The sequence below is a fragment of the Primulina tabacum genome, chromosome 8, assembly GCF_025594145.1.
Source record: "Primulina tabacum isolate GXHZ01 chromosome 8, ASM2559414v2, whole genome shotgun sequence".
NCBI lineage: Eukaryota > Viridiplantae > Streptophyta > Magnoliopsida > Lamiales > Gesneriaceae > Primulina > Primulina tabacum.
Window position 1 is genome coordinate 16,631,174 of NC_134557.1, and position 18,910 is coordinate 16,650,083.

The 18,910-nt window shown below is 35.2% G+C and overlaps 1 protein-coding gene across 6 annotated transcripts; it reads left to right on the forward strand.

The window, feature by feature from the left end:
- The first annotated feature begins 570 nt into the window (after positions 1–570).
- LOC142553839 (uncharacterized) lies at positions 571–18,305 on the forward strand. Of its 6 annotated transcripts, none has more exons than XM_075664353.1 (12): positions 571–706; positions 801–896; positions 1,815–1,892; positions 2,476–2,558; positions 4,286–4,337; positions 5,309–5,398; positions 5,500–5,568; positions 5,701–5,802; positions 6,322–6,390; positions 7,165–7,221; positions 8,189–8,290; positions 18,102–18,305. In XM_075664353.1, exons 1-11 carry the CDS (start codon positions 686–688, stop codon positions 8,273–8,275), a joined length of 804 nt encoding a protein of 267 aa, XP_075520468.1. In that variant the 5' UTR covers positions 571–685; the 3' UTR covers positions 8,276–8,290; positions 18,102–18,305. The 6 variants fall into 6 exon arrangements, 5 of the variants coding, with proteins under 5 accessions (XP_075520468.1, XP_075520467.1, XP_075520469.1 ...); XM_075664356.1 differs by lacking the exon at positions 18,102–18,305 and adding an exon at positions 1,609–1,663 and having other exon boundaries at positions 637–706; positions 8,189–8,731; XR_012822013.1 differs by lacking the exon at positions 18,102–18,305 and having other exon boundaries at positions 7,135–7,221; positions 8,189–8,296.
- The last annotated feature ends 605 nt before the right edge of the window (positions 18,306–18,910 follow it).

Genomic DNA, 18,910 nt, shown 5'->3' on the forward strand with positions numbered 1-18,910 from the left:
GTTAACATCAAAATCAAGATTGCGAACTTGAAAAATTCCAACAATATTTGTGTGTGTACACATTTATATTTATAGACCGAAGCCTATTTGGTTTAAAAAAAAATTATTGCCACCCAATTTAAAAGCAATGTATAATTTAGGAACGTTTCAGATACTATTTGTGGCTCATTAAAAATCAATCATTAAAATCAACAAATGTAAGTGTATTTTGTCATTTTTATTAATTTAAGGAGTTGAAACAAAGTTTTTTTGGTGTAAAGAATTAGGATAAAGTGAGGTTTGAGTTTGGAAATTTATCTCCAATTTATCTTTTTAGTTTAGCACATTCATGTTTTTCTAATTCAAAATTTTGTTTCCAATGCTTTAAAAACCGGTTCCAAACTAGCCATAACCATAACCATAACCATAACCGTTAAAGAAAAAAGATTTCTTGAACCAGCGAACCGGTGGTTCCGAAATGAGGTTACGTCTATTGTTTGGACATTATAAATTTTATAATCAAAATAATTATCTTTATATATTTTGTATTATTTAAAGTAAACTTATTTAAAATCTAAAAAAGAGAGAAGAAAAAAGAAAAAGTAAACCCTCTTCTAAAACCCACTTATGACCCATAGCAAAACCCGAACCCCCCCTGTTTCTAAAACCCATCGACTCCAAAGCTCTGACGGTGATTTCCTCTTTCATGGCGAACGCTTTTGCAAAGGTATGCTTTCTCCTTCTATCCTCGCAACCCCTTCCTTTCCATTCCTTTCATTATTGGTTGCTCAACTCGTTTATCCTTTTTTGTTTTGTTGCAGTCTCGGCGAGTTTCGGGCCGGATTTTGCTGCATCTGACGCCTACTCGTTCGTCCCATGAGCTTTCCTTGGAACCCTCTAATTGGAAGTTGAAATTGGTGCGTCATTTTTCTCTAAAATAAAGAGTAAATTGAGCTGGTGTATTTATTGTATTTCTAATTTCATTGTGAAACTTTTGCCCCACGATAAATTTTTTATGCCATTCACATGTTATGAGGGAGTCTAAGGTTTTTCTTGGATTGATGGATTTCAGAAGATTAATTTTAAATTCTTTAACTTGCTTGAATGGATAAAATTTTAATGAATTTCAAATTCATTGCATGTCAAGTTATGCAATTAATTTCAACTGTAATTATGGTGGATTTCAAGTGATCAAATACATCAATCCAAGCTCAACCCAAGAGGATTTTGACAGAGCATCTACTCGGGTTTTTTGAGCTTTCTTTTTCTTCAGCGTATCTGCTGACTAAAGCTTCTTGAATCACTTTCACGATACCGAACAATCAACAAACTTTGAGTTGAGTGTATCCTGCTGCGACCTTTTTTAGAAGTTTGTCGCCTTCATTGATGCTTTTTGTCCATTTTTATTAACAAAGCATAGGAAGATTTTCAAAAATGACCTTCCCTCCACATGTGTTTAAAACAATGACCTCCACTTTACTAAAAACACGTTATCCTACATTTGAGACCAAAGCATATTAGTCCAATGCCTTGTACTTCCTAATTCTCATTTGTAATAACCAGCTTACAGTTGAAGAAATTGATAAGATGTCATAGAAAACTGCTGATTTATTTTTTAATTTTCTAAAGATGTTGACGACAATGAGTACTCTTTCCAAGATGCTCCTCTTGCTTTATGTTATAGGTACTGCCGTTTTGGTTTAGTTTATTGCATCCTCTCAAATATGCTTACTTCGTGGTTGATTGGTTGGGCTTGATAAATTTTCTCTAAATATTGTACTTCGAGTTGCTTCTTATTGTTTATTTTGATTCGTTTGTCACATGTTGCTTGATAGGAATCCAATCCACCAAACTCAAGCTGGGTAAGGTTGTTTAGTATGCAACCAAAACCTCAGGCTCAAGTACGGAAAATGGTACGATAATATCTTCCAACATATGGATTTTAACTGTCTTTGGTAATTCAAGAACTTTTGCATATATTTATCAGATGGTTAATGATGTGCATCTTGAAATGGGAGTGAACTTTGATGCATGAGAAAAATTCACCACTCTGACAACCGAAAAGTTTAATGACATTATATGAGAATTAAACATGATATCGAAAGTAAGTTTGACCTTCCTATCCTATTTGGGAGAAAATTATCATAACCCTCACTTTTCTTGTTCTATAAGTTGTGGTTGAAAATGAACAAAGGATATACATTTATATATACATATATATCCCATCAAAAGAAGGTTTCTTCTATGAAGTTATAAAGTATATCTGACCTCAGTGCCACAGATCTGTGCTCTATTTAGCGGTTTCATTACTATTATCCCGGAGATACATTATGATTTTTAAGTTTTGGTAAATTTCCCTTGGTCATCATCTCTTTGATTAATTTGCCTCAGTTTGCTTGGTTATTATTATGATGATTATCATAATCATCTCATGTTAGCCTTAAACATACTGGCTAAACATTTATTTAGCACGTGCTTAAATGTTTTTGCATGCAGGGGGCTCTTCAAGTGTCAATGTCAAGTCCTGGATTTGTATATGAGCCATATTCACCTCGTGAACCAATCTCTTTTTGGAGTAGGTGAGTGGGACTATTGACTTCTGCGATGTGCTCGTAAGTCTTATATCTGTTAGACATTTTGAAAAATCATCATTTTATGAATAACATTATGTTACATGTCTGTTATGGTCAAGGTGGTATCAAAATGTTGATCCAGTAATGTCGGGAATCTCATACTCGTGTGGCTAGCGATAGAAACAGCATGTTCTTTAACTAGTACAAAACTCTGTGTTTGAAGTGTCATAAATATTGAGAGAGTGGTTTATTGAGCTAGTAATTTCTACTATGAAAACCATAAAGATTGAATAAATTCTATAGATTGATATTCAGAAGCTTGTTTTGGCAGATTGAAACATGTACGTTCATGCTTTCTGCCGTCATTTAGTAATTGACAAATGTGTTGTAGGAACGATTTGTATATAGTGTGGGCCCTGTTAAATAGAACCAAGACAACCTTTCACAAGGTTGTAGGGATGCTTTATACCTTTTCAGTGAATGGCGCGGGAGTTATTTTATTGGTAATGTAAAATATAACTAACAAAAATGTCGTAGCCCTTATGATACAAAGGGTATTTCAGAGTTGATAATAAACAAAGAAAAAGGACCTTCAGAAATTAGTTATCAAGTCACATCACATGTAGACTCGATGTTACAGCTTGAAATGTTAGTGATGGATTAACATTTTTGAATAATAAATTTTGTTGGATCTATTCTGAATGATTTGTTTAATCTAAATGACCATAAATATCCTAGTTCAGTAACCATAAATTCCAACTCATTTTATATTTTTATTTGACAAAATTATGTTCTAAATTTGGATTTTGTTCATCATAGCTGTGGTTGTTAGTAACAGATTTAAATGATGAATTAAATTTTATCCCATAAATCAACAAATCAATATTTCAGAACTTACTTTTTGGTGGTGGTTGATAGTAACAAATTTAAGTGATGAATCATATTTTCTCCCATAATTCAATAAATCAGTATTTCAGAACTTACTTCGTAAACTGCTTTCTCTGTTTATTCAGCTCTGGCTAAAACTGGAACTAATATATAATAAAGCAAAAAGAAATAGATGAAAATTAATGACAAAGTTTTTCCTTCACGAGTTCATAGAAATTATGATACAAAATAGTTGCGCTTCTGGGTTATGAACTTTAGAATTATGTGAATTTGGGGGCCGTTTTGGCATTGAAAATCTTGTAGATTTGCTGACATATTACGATCAGATAGTTACCCAGTCTAAAGCAATTATTTTCTAACTAGCAGTCTCTGAAATAATGAATTCCAACAATTTTCTTTCAATTTTTAATTTATTTTAATATCTTAGTGATCCTCCTTGAGTTTGGAAAACCCAATCTTGAGTCCTGAAAGTGTTCAACAGCCTTCAAATCTTAGTGTTAATAACTTAATTCCACTTGTGCCTAAGCAACCTCTTGAGCTGTAAGTTGTACCCACTTACCCCCTTTTTTCATTATTTGCACCACTTTACCCCTTTCAATTGTATTTTCAACCCACTTTGTCGTCTTATAACGTTTGGTGCACCTCTTATTTAATTCCCTTACCTCTCATATAAGTTTTTTTTTTAATTGAAATTGGTTTTTAAAGTCGTTTGAATTTAATATGTGTTTATCAGTTATGATAATTCAAAAATTTCTACCCAGGCCACTGTGGTTATAGACAATTGATCATGCATACTCTTATTTGGTTTTGTGATTGAGTGTCTTGAAACTTATATTGTGGGTCAGATGGTTCTCAAGAGACGGCTGGAAAAGAACAAAAGAAGATGTCATTTTAGAGGTACAGTATATTCTCATGTATTTTTTCAGTTCATGGACAAAAGTTATTAATTATTTGTTTCACTCTGTGGTTTAGAGCATATTCATGATGCTGATTTGTTACGAGCTTTGGCTTTTGTGCTGCTGCTAAATTTAGGTCGAGTTTGATTGCATTTCCAAAAACATGTTGAAGTGCTTTTTTACCTTTGTATGTCTCTGTGGCCCTACAGGTTGGGTAATGTGATTGGATGTTCATCTCCAATATCTTACTATTAGTATTCTGGAAACATTGCGGCGATTTCCATGAATCACAAGCATTTCATGTACATGGTGGACTGGGAATACATTTTTTTCCTGTCCATCTCTCCTCAAACCTGGTGTCTATGTTCTATAGCACATGTTTAATGCCTCTCTCTCCTCTAAGAACTATGAATCCATCATTACTAGTAAAAAATGATGTCAACCTAGTAAATATAAACTCGAAGGACGAAATATCTCATAACTTGGGTGAAGTGGTTGGTTTTACCTGTTTCTATGATAACTGAACCATTAAAAGAACTGTCTGAGGAATATTGTTTGCGTTAATTGAGGGCCCATGTCACAATGATCTGTAGTGTACCATTTTGTTTTTCTTTATTTGTGCATGTGAATCAGAGAGAGACAGCGAGGAAAACCTAAATTTTTGTTGTCTCATGTACCGTGTTGAGAAACTGAGTGAATAGTTATAATTTGTTATTCCCTGGTACAAAAGAGTTATACCATAAATAAATATAGTTATATATATAAGTAAAATACGCATATGGATATCCAATATCTAGAACTTCAATTCTATATGTTCTAATAAAAAAAATAATTCTATCAAGTTCTACAACTGGGAAATGGTATAAAACTCTAGAAATAATTTGATGCTGCTTTCTTCTGCTTACATACCTGTTGCGAGGGCACAGACCTAAGTTATTTTAAGTTTGAGATTCTCTCACTTTGTATTTGCAGCTAAAAAGTGCGTATGCAATTTCAAAGTTGAGAAAGTCTGGATATTCAAAACAGAAGTTCTATAAAGAAGCTGTTGATTTATACAAAGAGGTTTGTGTCTGCCATGATGAATCTGCATGGTTAGAATTACACATTAATGCATCTATTTTTGTTTCTCGGTTCTCATTTCTTTTTTTTCACTCTATGCTCAGATAAATACCCAAATGGCCAATGGCGACAAAGTATTATTGAGGAAAGCAGTTACGGAGAACATGTACTCTGTAGGTTTTCGCCTCTTTACTACCATTGGAGATATTATGTCAGTCACTTTTTACCTTTCGCGAAAGATACAAGAATTTTCTGTTACTTTTTTTCAAGATAAAACTAAGACATTTTTTAAATCTTCAAAACAGGCCCTGAAGAACGAGATCAAGCACAGAGAGACACTTTGGAGTTATGTTTACTGGGAACTAGTGATGCCTTTACAAAAAATTCGAACTCTGCGGGCACGACTGGCAAGTATCAATTAAAGTTGAAATAAGCAACTGTCTTGTTTGTTTAGGTAGCCTGTTTTCCGTGATTTATTTCAATATCTGTGATGTTTATTCGAAAATAAGTTATTGAAAGTGGTCCTATTCCCCTTGTCTAGTTTCTGACCCTGTGCTTCTAAATTTCTTTTTATTTTTTCTATGTTAATTTTTTAAGTGGAATTTTTAGTTTGAGCATTTTAAGGATGGGTATGGTGGTTGGTGGTAGATAGGTATCATTTACCTGTGCCCTTGATGATCAGAAGAGAGGTAATTTGGCCACGACGGGTGGAGGAGTTTAGGTTTAATATCTATTAGACCATTGCCTTTTTTCACAAGGACAAATAATCTATCATTGAGATGTCTGAGTGCCTCAGGAAGATTCATCTTTCTTCCCAACTTTCTCATATGGATTGATATTTTATTTTACTACCATTGATGGATTCATGACTTGCCTAACTTTTATAATGGAGGTTACAGGATAACGATATCTTCTGTCTTTCCCAGATTGGTGTTGACAGAAGTGACCTCAGTAAGGTGTTTGTCCAGCTTACTCTTGAATTTCTTAGCAAACAGGTAAATTTGCGTTTTGCTGTTTCTTTGTTGCTTGTTTTGTTTGTCAACAGTCAACACTAGATGTGAAACTCAGTTATGCGCATGATGTTGCTGATACAACTTGAGTCCTCAGCATCTAACCATATTTAACAATTGAATTTATGTACTTTCTGATGATTTATACTTCTCTAAGATTCCGAGGAGTGAAATGCTTCAGTCGGAAAGTATAGTTTTCCAAATGTTCAATTTTCCTTGCTATGATTCAATTTTTCGTTCTCTATGTATCTCAACAGTTAATTGCATATTTAAAATTGAAGAAGAAGGATTTTGCTTGATTCTTTTTATGTCTTGCTACATGAAATTTGTTTGTGCATGCTTTAACTAGCATTTTGTGCGTGTGTGGTCCAAACTGTGAAATGTTTACTCTTCATCTTCTCTTGATGTATGTTAGACCGTTAGATCTCTTGTTTGTCTTTGTTTCCGAATTGAAGATATTTTGAGGACTTTGATATATACAAATTTGAGAATACGGTCTGATGCCTTTTGTAGTAGTTGAAGGTGGAAGAAGGAAAAGTTGATCGGGTTATACTTAGAATTATGGTAATTACCTCCAAATAATCAAGGCCTTAGGTGAAACTTTCTTTGGGGCTTGTATTCCTTAGAAAGGTGTTTTCATGGTGGTGCTTAGTGGCGTGTTATTTGCCTAGTTTTGATAATCTAATAATTGGCATTTCCATTAGCACACTTGTATTTTCTGTTGATCAGGTTACTTTTCTGCGCCTCATGTAATTGCAGAAGTTTGAGGCTTATGACTTCAGTGGAGCTGTCGTTGCCGGCAACAAAGACAAGGAGGTAGGTTATAATGCTCCAATCTTGAGCTGTACACTTGCCTAGTCTCACCTTATTTTTAGGACATTCTTCTTTCTTGCGGTCACCATTAAATGAATCATACTCATCCAGTATTAGGAATTATGGTTCCTTATTTTGAATATCGAAAGCAATAAAAAATGATGAAAAATAAACCAAGATTTGTAGGGGTTCTATCTCGATGTGAAAGCTACGTCTATTTGACACTGCTGCAAATTTCCACATAATGAAGTCTAGAAAACAAAGAGAATTTTACAGAAACATGTCCCTTCTCGAAATTCTTTTCTTGTCGGTCTTTGTATCTCTCTATTCGTGAAATCTCGTACGCTACCAACAAATATGAATAATATCAGGGCTACTTTAATATATGCAATATACCTAAATAAATAATTAGGCTCCACACATATATTAACATATTGATCATTTAAGTGGATAGAAACCCATCAAAACCTTGTGCTATGTAAAGATGTGCAATGACTACAAACTTGTTCTCTAGACCCAGATAGTACGTGAAAGGAGCTTTATAAATATACTTGTCCTGAACACCTGACTCCATGAATCTGTTTGTATCTCTATTTCCAATATCTAACTCGAATCCTTAAAATCTGATGGAATATTAAACGTCTCTCTCTTTTCTGCCAACCTCTAGGATGAAGCAAACCCATGTCTTTCAATTTGCATTGTAGTTGTGTTCTTATATCAACTGTTTGTGATATGGACCCCAGGTGCCATATTGAGTTTCTTGATGAAATCTTATTTGGAAAAATACTAGTTGAGCAAGACTCCACCTACTTAGTGGGGATTGAATCCAATCACCCATACTATCTGGTTTAATCTTACCAAATATAGTTTATCATGTTTAGCCTATTCAAAGTTGTACGTACGTGATATACTAGCAAAGTGTCTTCCCGGACTATAGTTTGATGTTTCCATTCTTCTCCACTTTCTCCAGGTTCTTGTACGTGATATATGGGTGTTTGAGAAATCACTTTTCCACCAAGGTGCATACTGGCGGCTTTGTGGGAGAATCAAAATTTAGTTGTCACTTGGTGATGAGTATGTTGGATCTCGGTTTTCTACACGCTCAAACGCAGCGAAAGTTTTAAAAATTTATTTTATTTTGACAATCAAAATATGTTTTGTTGGATCTCGGTTTTCTACACGCTCAAACGCAGCGAAAGTTTTAAAAATTTATTTTATTTTGACAATCAAAATATGTTTTGCTTTGGGCGCTCGCATGGTTTAAACAAATAAACATTCATAGGATGATAAAGAATTATACCTTTGGTGAATAATTTCACTTGGCACCAACTACTCCGATATCAGCGGACGTAGCTCTTGTTGTAAATCCCTACGAACGTTCTTCGATCTAATTCTTTAATCTTCGAATCAGGTCCACGATCGGATTACTTGTTCCTCTTCTAACTTGCACTAGAAAGTATCGAAGATTTTTTTGCGTAGAGATATAACACGTTTAAGCCAAATTTTTCTTGCTTTTTGAAGGAATTTTCGAGAGCTATTTTTTTGATTGGGATGAGCCGAGAGTTATCAAGAAGATTTCAAAAAACCTTTCGGATGCTATCAAGTCGAATAAGAAATCAAATCCTTATTTTATTTTCTAATCTTTTATTAACTTAATTAATTACTTAATTAAGTTAATTAAAGATTCCAAAATTGTATCTCATCCCTTGGAGAATCTCGATGCATATATTATGGAGGCTAGGTTTTTAGGTCTCCCATTTTATAAAACATCTATGGTCTAATTACCATAATAAAATAATTGGACTTATTTAATTAACATTAATGAGCTTGATTAATTAATTGGACTAGTCCAACTAGTGTAATTAATTAATCAAAGTCCATTAAACTTTAATTATTTAGTATGTTGGAGTTGTACTCCTACAAACCCATTTGAACATACTTCCTACCAATTTTAATTTAATATTTAATAAACTCAACTTTTGAGTTTAATAAATTAAATTCATTATAAATTTAACATTTGAATTTATTATATAAATTGTAAATTCAACTCTTTGAATTTTATCACCTCCAAAATTTAATATTTAATAAACTCAACTTTTGAGTTTAATAAATTAAATCCTCAAATTTTATAAATTCAACTCCATTAATTTATTCTCTCCAAATTTCATAAATTCAACTTCTTGAATTTACTATCTCATAAATTCAACTCCTTGAATTTATTTTCTCAAAATTTAATTATCATAAATTCAACTCTTTGAATTTACTCTATCATGATATAAATTCAACTCCTTGAATTTATTCTCTCAACGGGAACAAATGATCCAGTGCTTGTGTGACCCTCAATGGTTCAGGGATACAGCTAGCCGTGGGTTCACAACTCTTTGTTATTGAGAATAATATTTATTCTTATTCGGGCTTACCCTAGTTAGCCCCATTCTTTTCATCAACACCTTGATTAAGAATGTCAGAACTCATTTCTGATTGCACCCATCGGATCATGGTAAGAGCGTCTAGTAGCATCGCCCCATGATCCCCTAGGTATCACTGATAGTGCCTGCAAGAACCAGTCGATTATGATTAGCGTACAGTACGGTCCCTTCATCTCATATATCCCGATCGAATCTGCAACCATTGGTTCATCGAGGGTTGCATAATAATTCGATAACTATGTGATAACTTTAATAGTGGGATCGCGTGTACTATTGGAGAACTCTTTCTCCAACGTACATCTCATACTCTGGCCAGAGATTTCATGCGCTATTATTACATCATATCACATAGGATATCCACACCCGCAGGTGAGCGGTGAATCCCCGACTACAATGCACTGGCTCCTATATGTGTCGCAACTGTACCCAACCTCGCCACCTGATGACTCTCCTGGAGCCGGTAAACGAGTCAAAGCACAGCCCTAGCATATAGAGCCTCAGTGTTGTCCCGGGTCGTAAGGACTAATGGTGTACAATCATAACCACGGACTTATCCTCTCGATGAATGATAACCACTTGGAAAGTCCGAGGGAGGGTTGTTCGGTATAATCATCATATGACTACCCATCTGCATGTTTGGACATCTCTATGCCCTTACCAAGAAACGCAGTACACAACATCACAGATGCTAGTCTCGAGCTCAAGCGACCTTTATCCCTGTTTTAGGCGGCTGAATCGACTAGGAACGAATTTAGAATATGCAGTGTTTACAAATGAGTTTCAACATCGAAGTACGATTCATTTGTATTAAAGCATAATCAACGACTTTATCTATGCTGTTTGCATGGGTATACAGATAAAGTATAACAAGACCATAAAAAGTTAAATTATATTAAAATAAAGATTGTTTATTACACTTGAGTCAATAAATTCCCTAGCCAACCGTTGGCTTGCAGGGCATCTACTCTAACAATCTCCCACTTGCCCTAGAGCCAATTACCCTTAATCCCATTGCTTCGCGATGCTATTCAAACAATGGTCCTGGCAAGGGCTATGAAAGTGGATCAGCAACATTATCTGCAGAGGGGACTTTTTCGACTGATATGTCTCCACTTCCCACAATCTCCCGTATGATGTGGAACTTCCTCAGTACAGGTTTGGATCGCTGATGAGAGCCTTGGTTCCTTTGCTTGCGCAATGGCACCAGTGTTGTCCCAGTACAACGGAACTGGATCAACTCCATTAGGAATAATGCCCAACTCTTGGACAAAATTCCTCATCCAAACTACCTCTTTGGCTGCATCAGATGCAGCAATGTACTCAGCTTCAGTGGTGGAATCCGCAACGGTGTCTTACTTGGAACTTTTCTAAGAGACAACCGCACCATTAAGCATGAATACAAAGCCAGAGGTCGATTTCGAATCATCTACGTCAGCATTGGAAGCTAGAATCAGTGTAGCCTTCCAATTTCAATTCTCCACCCATAGACTATGAACAAGTTCTTAGTCCTTCTCAAGTACTTAAGAATATCTTTCACGGTCCTTCCAATACATTGGACCAGGGTTTGCCTGATATATGCTTGTAACACTCAGAGCGTAAGCAACATCAGGACGTGTCTATATAACACCATACATGATACTACCAATGGCTGACGCATATGGAATACGTGTCATCATCTCTATATCTTCATCAGTTTTGGGACACAAAGCTTTAGATAGAGTAACACCATGACATATTGGTAAGTATCCTCTCTTGGACTCTTCCATAGAGAGTCGTTTCAAAATGGTATCGATATAAGTGACTTGGGTGAGTCCTAACATCCTTTTTGATCTATCCCTATAGATTTGTATTCTCAATACATAGGATGCTTCACCCATGTCCTTCATGGAGAATTTACTTGCCAACCATACTTTAGTTGATTGCAGTAATCCTACATCATTCCCAATGAGCAGGATATCATCAACTTGCACTCACACTAACTTTCTTGTACACGCATGGTTCCTCAGGATTCTTAGCAAAACCAAACTCTTTGATAGTGCTATCAAATATGAGGTTCCAACTCCTTGACGTCTGCTTGAGACCATGTATTGATCTCTGAAGTTTGCATACCTTATGCTCACTTTCCACTGATGTGTATCCCTCAGGTTGAGACATATAAATTTCTTCTTTGATGTCTCCATTGAGGAATGCAGTCTTTACATCCATTTGCCATATCTCATAGTCATACCATGATGCTTTATGGCTAGTAGTATTCTAATGGACTTAAACATAGCAACTGGTGAAAAAGTTTTCTCACAGACAACTCCTTGCCTTTGAGTATAACCTTTTCCAAGCAGTCTTACTTTGAAGGTCACTACCTTCCCATCCGCCCCAAGCTTTCTTTTGTAGATCCATTTGCATCCTATGAGAACAATTCCCTCAGGTGGATCCACTAATGTCCAGGCTTGGTTTGAATACATAGAGTCCATTTCTGACTGCATGGACTTCAAGCCATTTGGTTGAATCAGTATCAGATATTACTTTTTTAAAGTTCATTGGATCACATCCAACACAAGGCTCATCATGACCTTGTTCATGAAGAAGTGTGTATCTTGCAGGTGGTCTAATAACCCTATCAGACCTCCTAGGAGCTTGTACTTCAACTACTGGTTCTTGGGAAATGAGTTCAACTTCTATAGTTGAGGGAGTATCTTGAATTTCTTCAAGTTCTATCATCTTGCCTTTTCTATCTAATAGAAATTCCTTTTCCGAAAAGTGGCATTTCTTGAAACAAACACTTTTGCTTCATTGGGATGATAGAAATAATATCCAACAGAATTCTTTGGATATCCTACAAAGTAGCACAAAGTGGATCTACTATCCAATTTGTCTCCCACTGTCTGCTTCACGTAAGCAGGACATCTCCAAATTCTCATGTAAGAATATTTGAGAGTTTTTCCCATCCATATCTCATATGGTGTTTTATCCACTGCTTTAGTATGGACATTATTCAACAACATTGCCGCAGTTTCAAGCGCAAAGCCCCAAAACGATGTAGGCAATTCAGTGAATCCCATCATAGATCGAACCATGTCCAACAAGGTTCGCTCATGACGTTCAGAAACACCATTCAATTGTGGTGTTTCTGGTGGAGTATACTGTGAGAGAATCTCATTCTCTTTTAGATAATCCAAAATTTTAGCACTCAAGTATTCTCCACCTCGATCAGATCTAAGTGTCTTAATACTTCTTTCTAGCTGTTTTTCTACTTCAGATCTGAATTCTTTGAACTTTTCAAATGCTTCAGATTTGTGTTTTATCTAATAAACATACCCATACCTCGAATGGTCATCAGTAAAGAGTGTTTTATCTAATAAACATACCCATACCTCGAATGGTCATCAGTAAAGATAATGAAGTAGGATTGCCCATATTTTGTGCTAACACTTAGCGGGTCCACAAATGTCTGTGTGGATCAAATCCAGTATACCATGCGCATGTTCCACGTTTCCATCGAGTGGAGTCTTGGTGATTTTTCTTTTTAGACAGAACTCACAAGTAAGTAGAGAATTTATGTTTGACAAGTCAAATATGCCTTCTCCCACTAGTTTGTGCATCCTTCTTTGGGAAATGTGACATAGTCTAGCGTGCCATATTTGTGTGGGATTTGGATCATCTGACTTTATTTTGTTTGTTGTTGAAATCATGTTTACTTGGACATTCACTTATCATTTCCAGAACATTTCTGGCACATATAATTTCTTATGTCCGGACTTCTTGCAGTGAAATAAATATGTTCTAACTTATCGGGCTTTGTAGGCCTTTTAAGTGTCTTTCAGAGTTTGCCTCTTATTGGGATTGTTTTTCTTGTGAGGGGCAGAACATTTCTTTCCCTTACCTTGTGGGCCATTTTCGTCTGACGAGAGGCCCATTAGAAAAACAACGATTCCTTGTTTTATGGTGATATCATAAGTTATAAGCGTATTGACTAGATCTTCAAGGCTATCATCTATCTTATTCAAATTGAAGTTCACCATATCCCCGTCAAATGAGGAAGAGAAAAAACAACAAATTGATGTCATCAATTAACTCGTTAGGAATCACATATTCCAGGCCCACCACATTTTCAATAAGCTCAATCATATGTACACCACGCTCATGGGCCAGAGCCTCATCTTGCATGCATGTAGTCATGAGCTTTTAAAATGGCGTGCATCACTGTACGAGTTTCATGTACCATGCAACTCTTGCATGTTTATTCGAATGTCAGCAACATTCAACATTTCCTCAAACTGTCCCTACAGTTCATTTGACATAAAAGCGAGCACATCACACTTTAGCTTGCATACTATGGTCCTACCATCTTGCATGTTTTGTCAGTTCAGCAGGACTGACATTAGTGTGTATGTCATTTTCTCCGAATTTAGAACAATTTTTCCAACCAGTCTTGAAAATTAGATTCGGTTAGCTTGTTAATAACAAAAATGGATTACGTGACGAAATCGAAAATATACTGATATGGAAACAGAATAATGGTTGCTGATTATTTTAAAATAATTTTAAGATATAAAATATGGATTTCATTTTATAAATCTCCCTCCCACTATTTTGACATTTCCACCACCCTCTGATGAAAAAGGGAACGTATTTTCTTAGTGGGCACGTAGAGTCAACCTCCGTGTGTTTTGCCTCACGTTTAATAAGGACCCAATAATATGACGCCGTTTATTTTCGCGTGTCAAACCGACCCATCAATGTTGAATTGTAGTAGACGGTCGCCATGAGTTCCCCCAATAATATGAGCCGAAGTCATGGGAGTTCCACTCAATTCACATCATATGCCCGGTGGAAGTCACAGCTTTCCGGCGTCCAGGCCTCCCCAATAATATGAGCCAGACACTGTCCGCGGGTAGCGATCAACATGCAACCACGGTTGATGGAAGGTAAGGAAAAATTAAACTCTTTTAATTTTTACTTTTTCGGTTTGATATAAATTTTGAATTTTATTCAAAATGAGGGATTTTATAATTTCAAAAATTGTCTCATCATTTTAATTTTAAAATCACGTGCCACGAGTTTGTATGTTTGCCGGATCCATGCAACTATATTATCTAATAATATACATACATGCATACTACTATATATCACATATATCATAATATGACATTCAACAATAAATAAGGATGATCGATCGCCAACATTATTAGATCCATGTGAGCTAAACATGGATCCAGGTCCAAAACCTAGGTGAATGCAGGGATGCAAATGCAACTATTACAAGGGCTTCCAATATTTTACATGTGTTCATCTCGTTCATCGGGCCCACCATCTTACAGTCTTGATCTCCCACTATTCTAATAATTACATTTAAATAGCCATGGCACATAAGGGATACATCTCATGGGGTGGGAACGAGCCATAAACCAAGCCCACTTTAATAATATCAAATATTAAAAAAAACGAATAAAACAGTAAAATATCCTAACATACACCTAACACATTGGTCAAGGCTCTCGATCATCCTTCATGCATTTAATATCAAGTATTAACATTCAATTTAATTAATTGATAAATCATATATCTAATAATTTATCACTAACCACCACAATTATTAAAGAATTTAATAAATTAAATAAACTCCTTTATTTAATTCCCAATTAAATCAATAATAATTGATTTCTTGTAAAACTCATTTTACTATAAATAATTAAAATCATATTCTAATTATTTATTTTACAAGAAAATTTTAATTTCAATTTTCCAAAATAAAAATTGAACCAATTTTCAAAAATATCAATTTTACCCAAAAATTAGAAAAATCAGAAAATTGCACCCTCTGCCCAAACAATTCAAGCCCATCATTACAACACGCTTCCCGAGACAATCCCGGGCAGCCGCCCCCGCTGCCCGAACGTTTCGGGCAGTGGGGGAACTTCAGTGCGCGCAGGGCGCACAGGCGCGCGCGCAGCGTGCGGACGTTCCGCACGCCGCGCTGCGCAGCGCTGGCGGCGCACCGCGTGCGGAGCTGCGCCGCCCTGCGCGCGCTGGCCGCGCGCGACCCTGCGCGCACGGGCTGACCGGAAAAGTTCCGGGCAGAAACGAAATTTTTTTTTTGTTTTCTGAAAAAAAATAATTTTTCAAGGTGCTATAATTTTCTAAAAAATTTTCTTGTGTGGTTAGAAACAAATTATTCAATATGATTTAAAACCATACGATTTAGAAAAATCTTGGCTCTGATACCACTGTTGTATCTCGGTTTTCTACACGCTCAAACGCATCAGAAGTTTTAAAAATTTATTTTATTTTGACAATCAAAATATGTTTTGCTTTGGGCGCTCGTATGGTTTAAATAAATAAACATTCATAGGATGTTAAAGAATTATACCTTTGGTGAATAATTTCACTTGGCACCTAACTACTCCGGTATTAGCGAACATAGCTCTTGTTGTAAATCCCTACGAACGTTCTTCGATCTAATTCTTTAATCTTCGAATCAGGTCCACGACCGGATTATTTGTTCCTCTTCTAACTTGCACTAGAAAGTATAGAAGATTTTTTTGCGTAGAGATATAACACGAAAAATTCGACTCAATAATTTAAGCCAAATTTTTCTTGCTTTTTGAAGGAATTTTCGAGAGCTATTTTTTTGTCTGGGAAGAGCCGAGAGTTATCAAGAAGATTTCAAAAAACCTTTGGGATGCTATCAAGTCAAATAAGAAATCAAATCCTTATTTTATTTTTTAATCTTTTATTAACTTAATTAATTACTTAATTAAGTTAATTAAAGATTCCAAAATTGTATCTCATCCTTTGGAGAATCTTGATGCATATATTATGGAGGCTAGGTTTTTAGGTCTCCCATTTTATAAAACATCTATGGCCTAATTACCATAATAAAATAATTGGACCTATTTAATTAACATTAATGAGCTTGGTTAATTAATTGGACTAGTCCAACTAGTTTGATTAATTAATCAAAGTCCATTAAACTTTAATTAATTAGTATGCTAACTTGTACTCCTACAAACTTATTTGAACATACTTCCCACCAATTTTAATTTAATATTTAATAAACTCAACTTTTGAGTTTAATAAATTAAATCTATTATAAATTCAACATTTGAATTTATTATATAAATTGTAAATTCAACTCCTTGAATTTTATCATTTCCAAATTTTAATATTTAATAAACTCAACTTTTGAGTTTAATAAATTAAATCCTCAAATTTTATAAATTCAACTAATTGAATTTATTATCTCCAAATTTCATAAATTCAACTTCTTGAATTTACTATCTCATAAATTCAACTCCTTGAATTTATTTTCTCAAAATTTAATTATCATAAATTCAAATATTTGAATTTACTATATCATGATATAAATTCAACTCCTTGAATTTATTCTCTCAACAGAAAAAAATGATCCAGTGCTTGTGTGACCCTCAATGGTTCAGGGATACAGCTAGCCGTGGGTTCATAACTCTTTGTGATTCAGAATAATATTTATTCTTATTCGGGCTTACCCTAGTTAGCCCCATTCTTTTCATCAACACCTTGATTAGAATGTCAGAACTCATTTCTGATTGCACCCATCGGATTATGGTAAGAGCGTCTAGTAGCATCGTCCCATGATCCCCTAGGTATCGATGATTAGCGTACAAGTATGGTCCCTTCATCTCATATATCCCGATCGAATCTGCAACCATTGGTTCATCGAGGGTTGCATAATAATTCGATAACTAATGTGATAACTTTAATAGTGGCATCGCGTGTACTATTGGAGAACTCTTTCTCCAACGTACATCTCATACTCTGGCCAGAGATTCCATGCGCTATTATTACATCATATCACATAGGATATCCACACCCGCAGGTGAGCGGTGAATTCCCGACTACAATGCACTGGCTCCTATATGTGTCGCAACTGTACCCAACCTCGCCACCTGATGACTCTCCTGGAGCCGGTAAACGAGTCAAAGCACAGCCCTAGCATATAGAGCCTCAGTGTTGTCCCGGGTCGTAAGGACTAATGGTGTACAATCATAACCACGGACTTATCCTCTCGATGAATGATAACCACTTGGAAAGTCCGAGGGAGGGTTGTTTGGTATAATCATCATATGACTACCTATCTGCATGTTTGGACATCTCTATGCCCTTACCAAGAAACGCAGTACACAACATCACAGATGCTAGTCTCGAGCTCAAGCGACCTTTATCCCTGTTTTAGGCGGCTGAATCGACTAGGAACGAATTTAGAATATGCAGTGTTTACAAATGAGTTTCAACATCGAAGTACGATTCATTTGTATTAAAGCATAATCAAGGACTTTATCTATGCTGTTTGCATGGGTATACAGATAAAGTATAACAAGACCATAAAAGTTAAATTATATTAAAATAAAGATTGTTTATTACACTTGAGTCAATAAATTCCCTAGCCAACCGTTGGCTTGCAGGGCATCTACTCTAACAGAGTATCTTCTGAATCTTGTGCGATTTTGCTTCTTTAAGCATATCTGAAATCATTATGCCGTTTTTTGGCTCTTTAGAAGTTAAATTATAGCACCTTGTAGTCCTTTTCTGTCAAATCTTTTGATTGATCTCCAGATTGGCATCGCCCTGCGTGATTCTCTATAGTATTTAGTAAAGAAGCTTAGCATATAAAGTTGAGTATGTCTTTTGTTCCAAATCCTTAAAATATTTTGGATTTATTGAAACGTCTGCTATTAAAATAATACTAATTTTTTTTTTAAAGTATAGGCCTTAGTCGAAATATACATACATATATATATATATATATGTATGTATATTTCGACTAAGGCCTATACTTTAAAAAAAAAAATTAGTATTATTTTAATAGCAGACGTTATATAAATTCGTCTCACTCGTTTTACCATACGACCCAAGTACTGATTAAAATAGATGCGGTTTAAAAATCTAAAAGGTGTTACCAATGGAAATATTTACTGTTTAAATTAAAACAACCACATAATAATAAAAATCTGTCAAACCTTAAAGTATAAAAATCATAAACGTTTTGAAATATTGTTAAATCGTATCCCTCATAAAATCATAAAATACAGAAGAAATGCAAGGTCTTCGGGCTTCTAGTGCACCATCAGTTCAGTCTACTCAGCTTTTAGCACCTCCAGTCTCTCATCAACAAGTTGCTCATCTAAATTACACCTAGTGAGTCTAAAGACTCAATACATCTGAACCGTTATAACAAAGTACATATTTTCATTGTAATTCACGATAATTCTATAGCATGTCGATATACA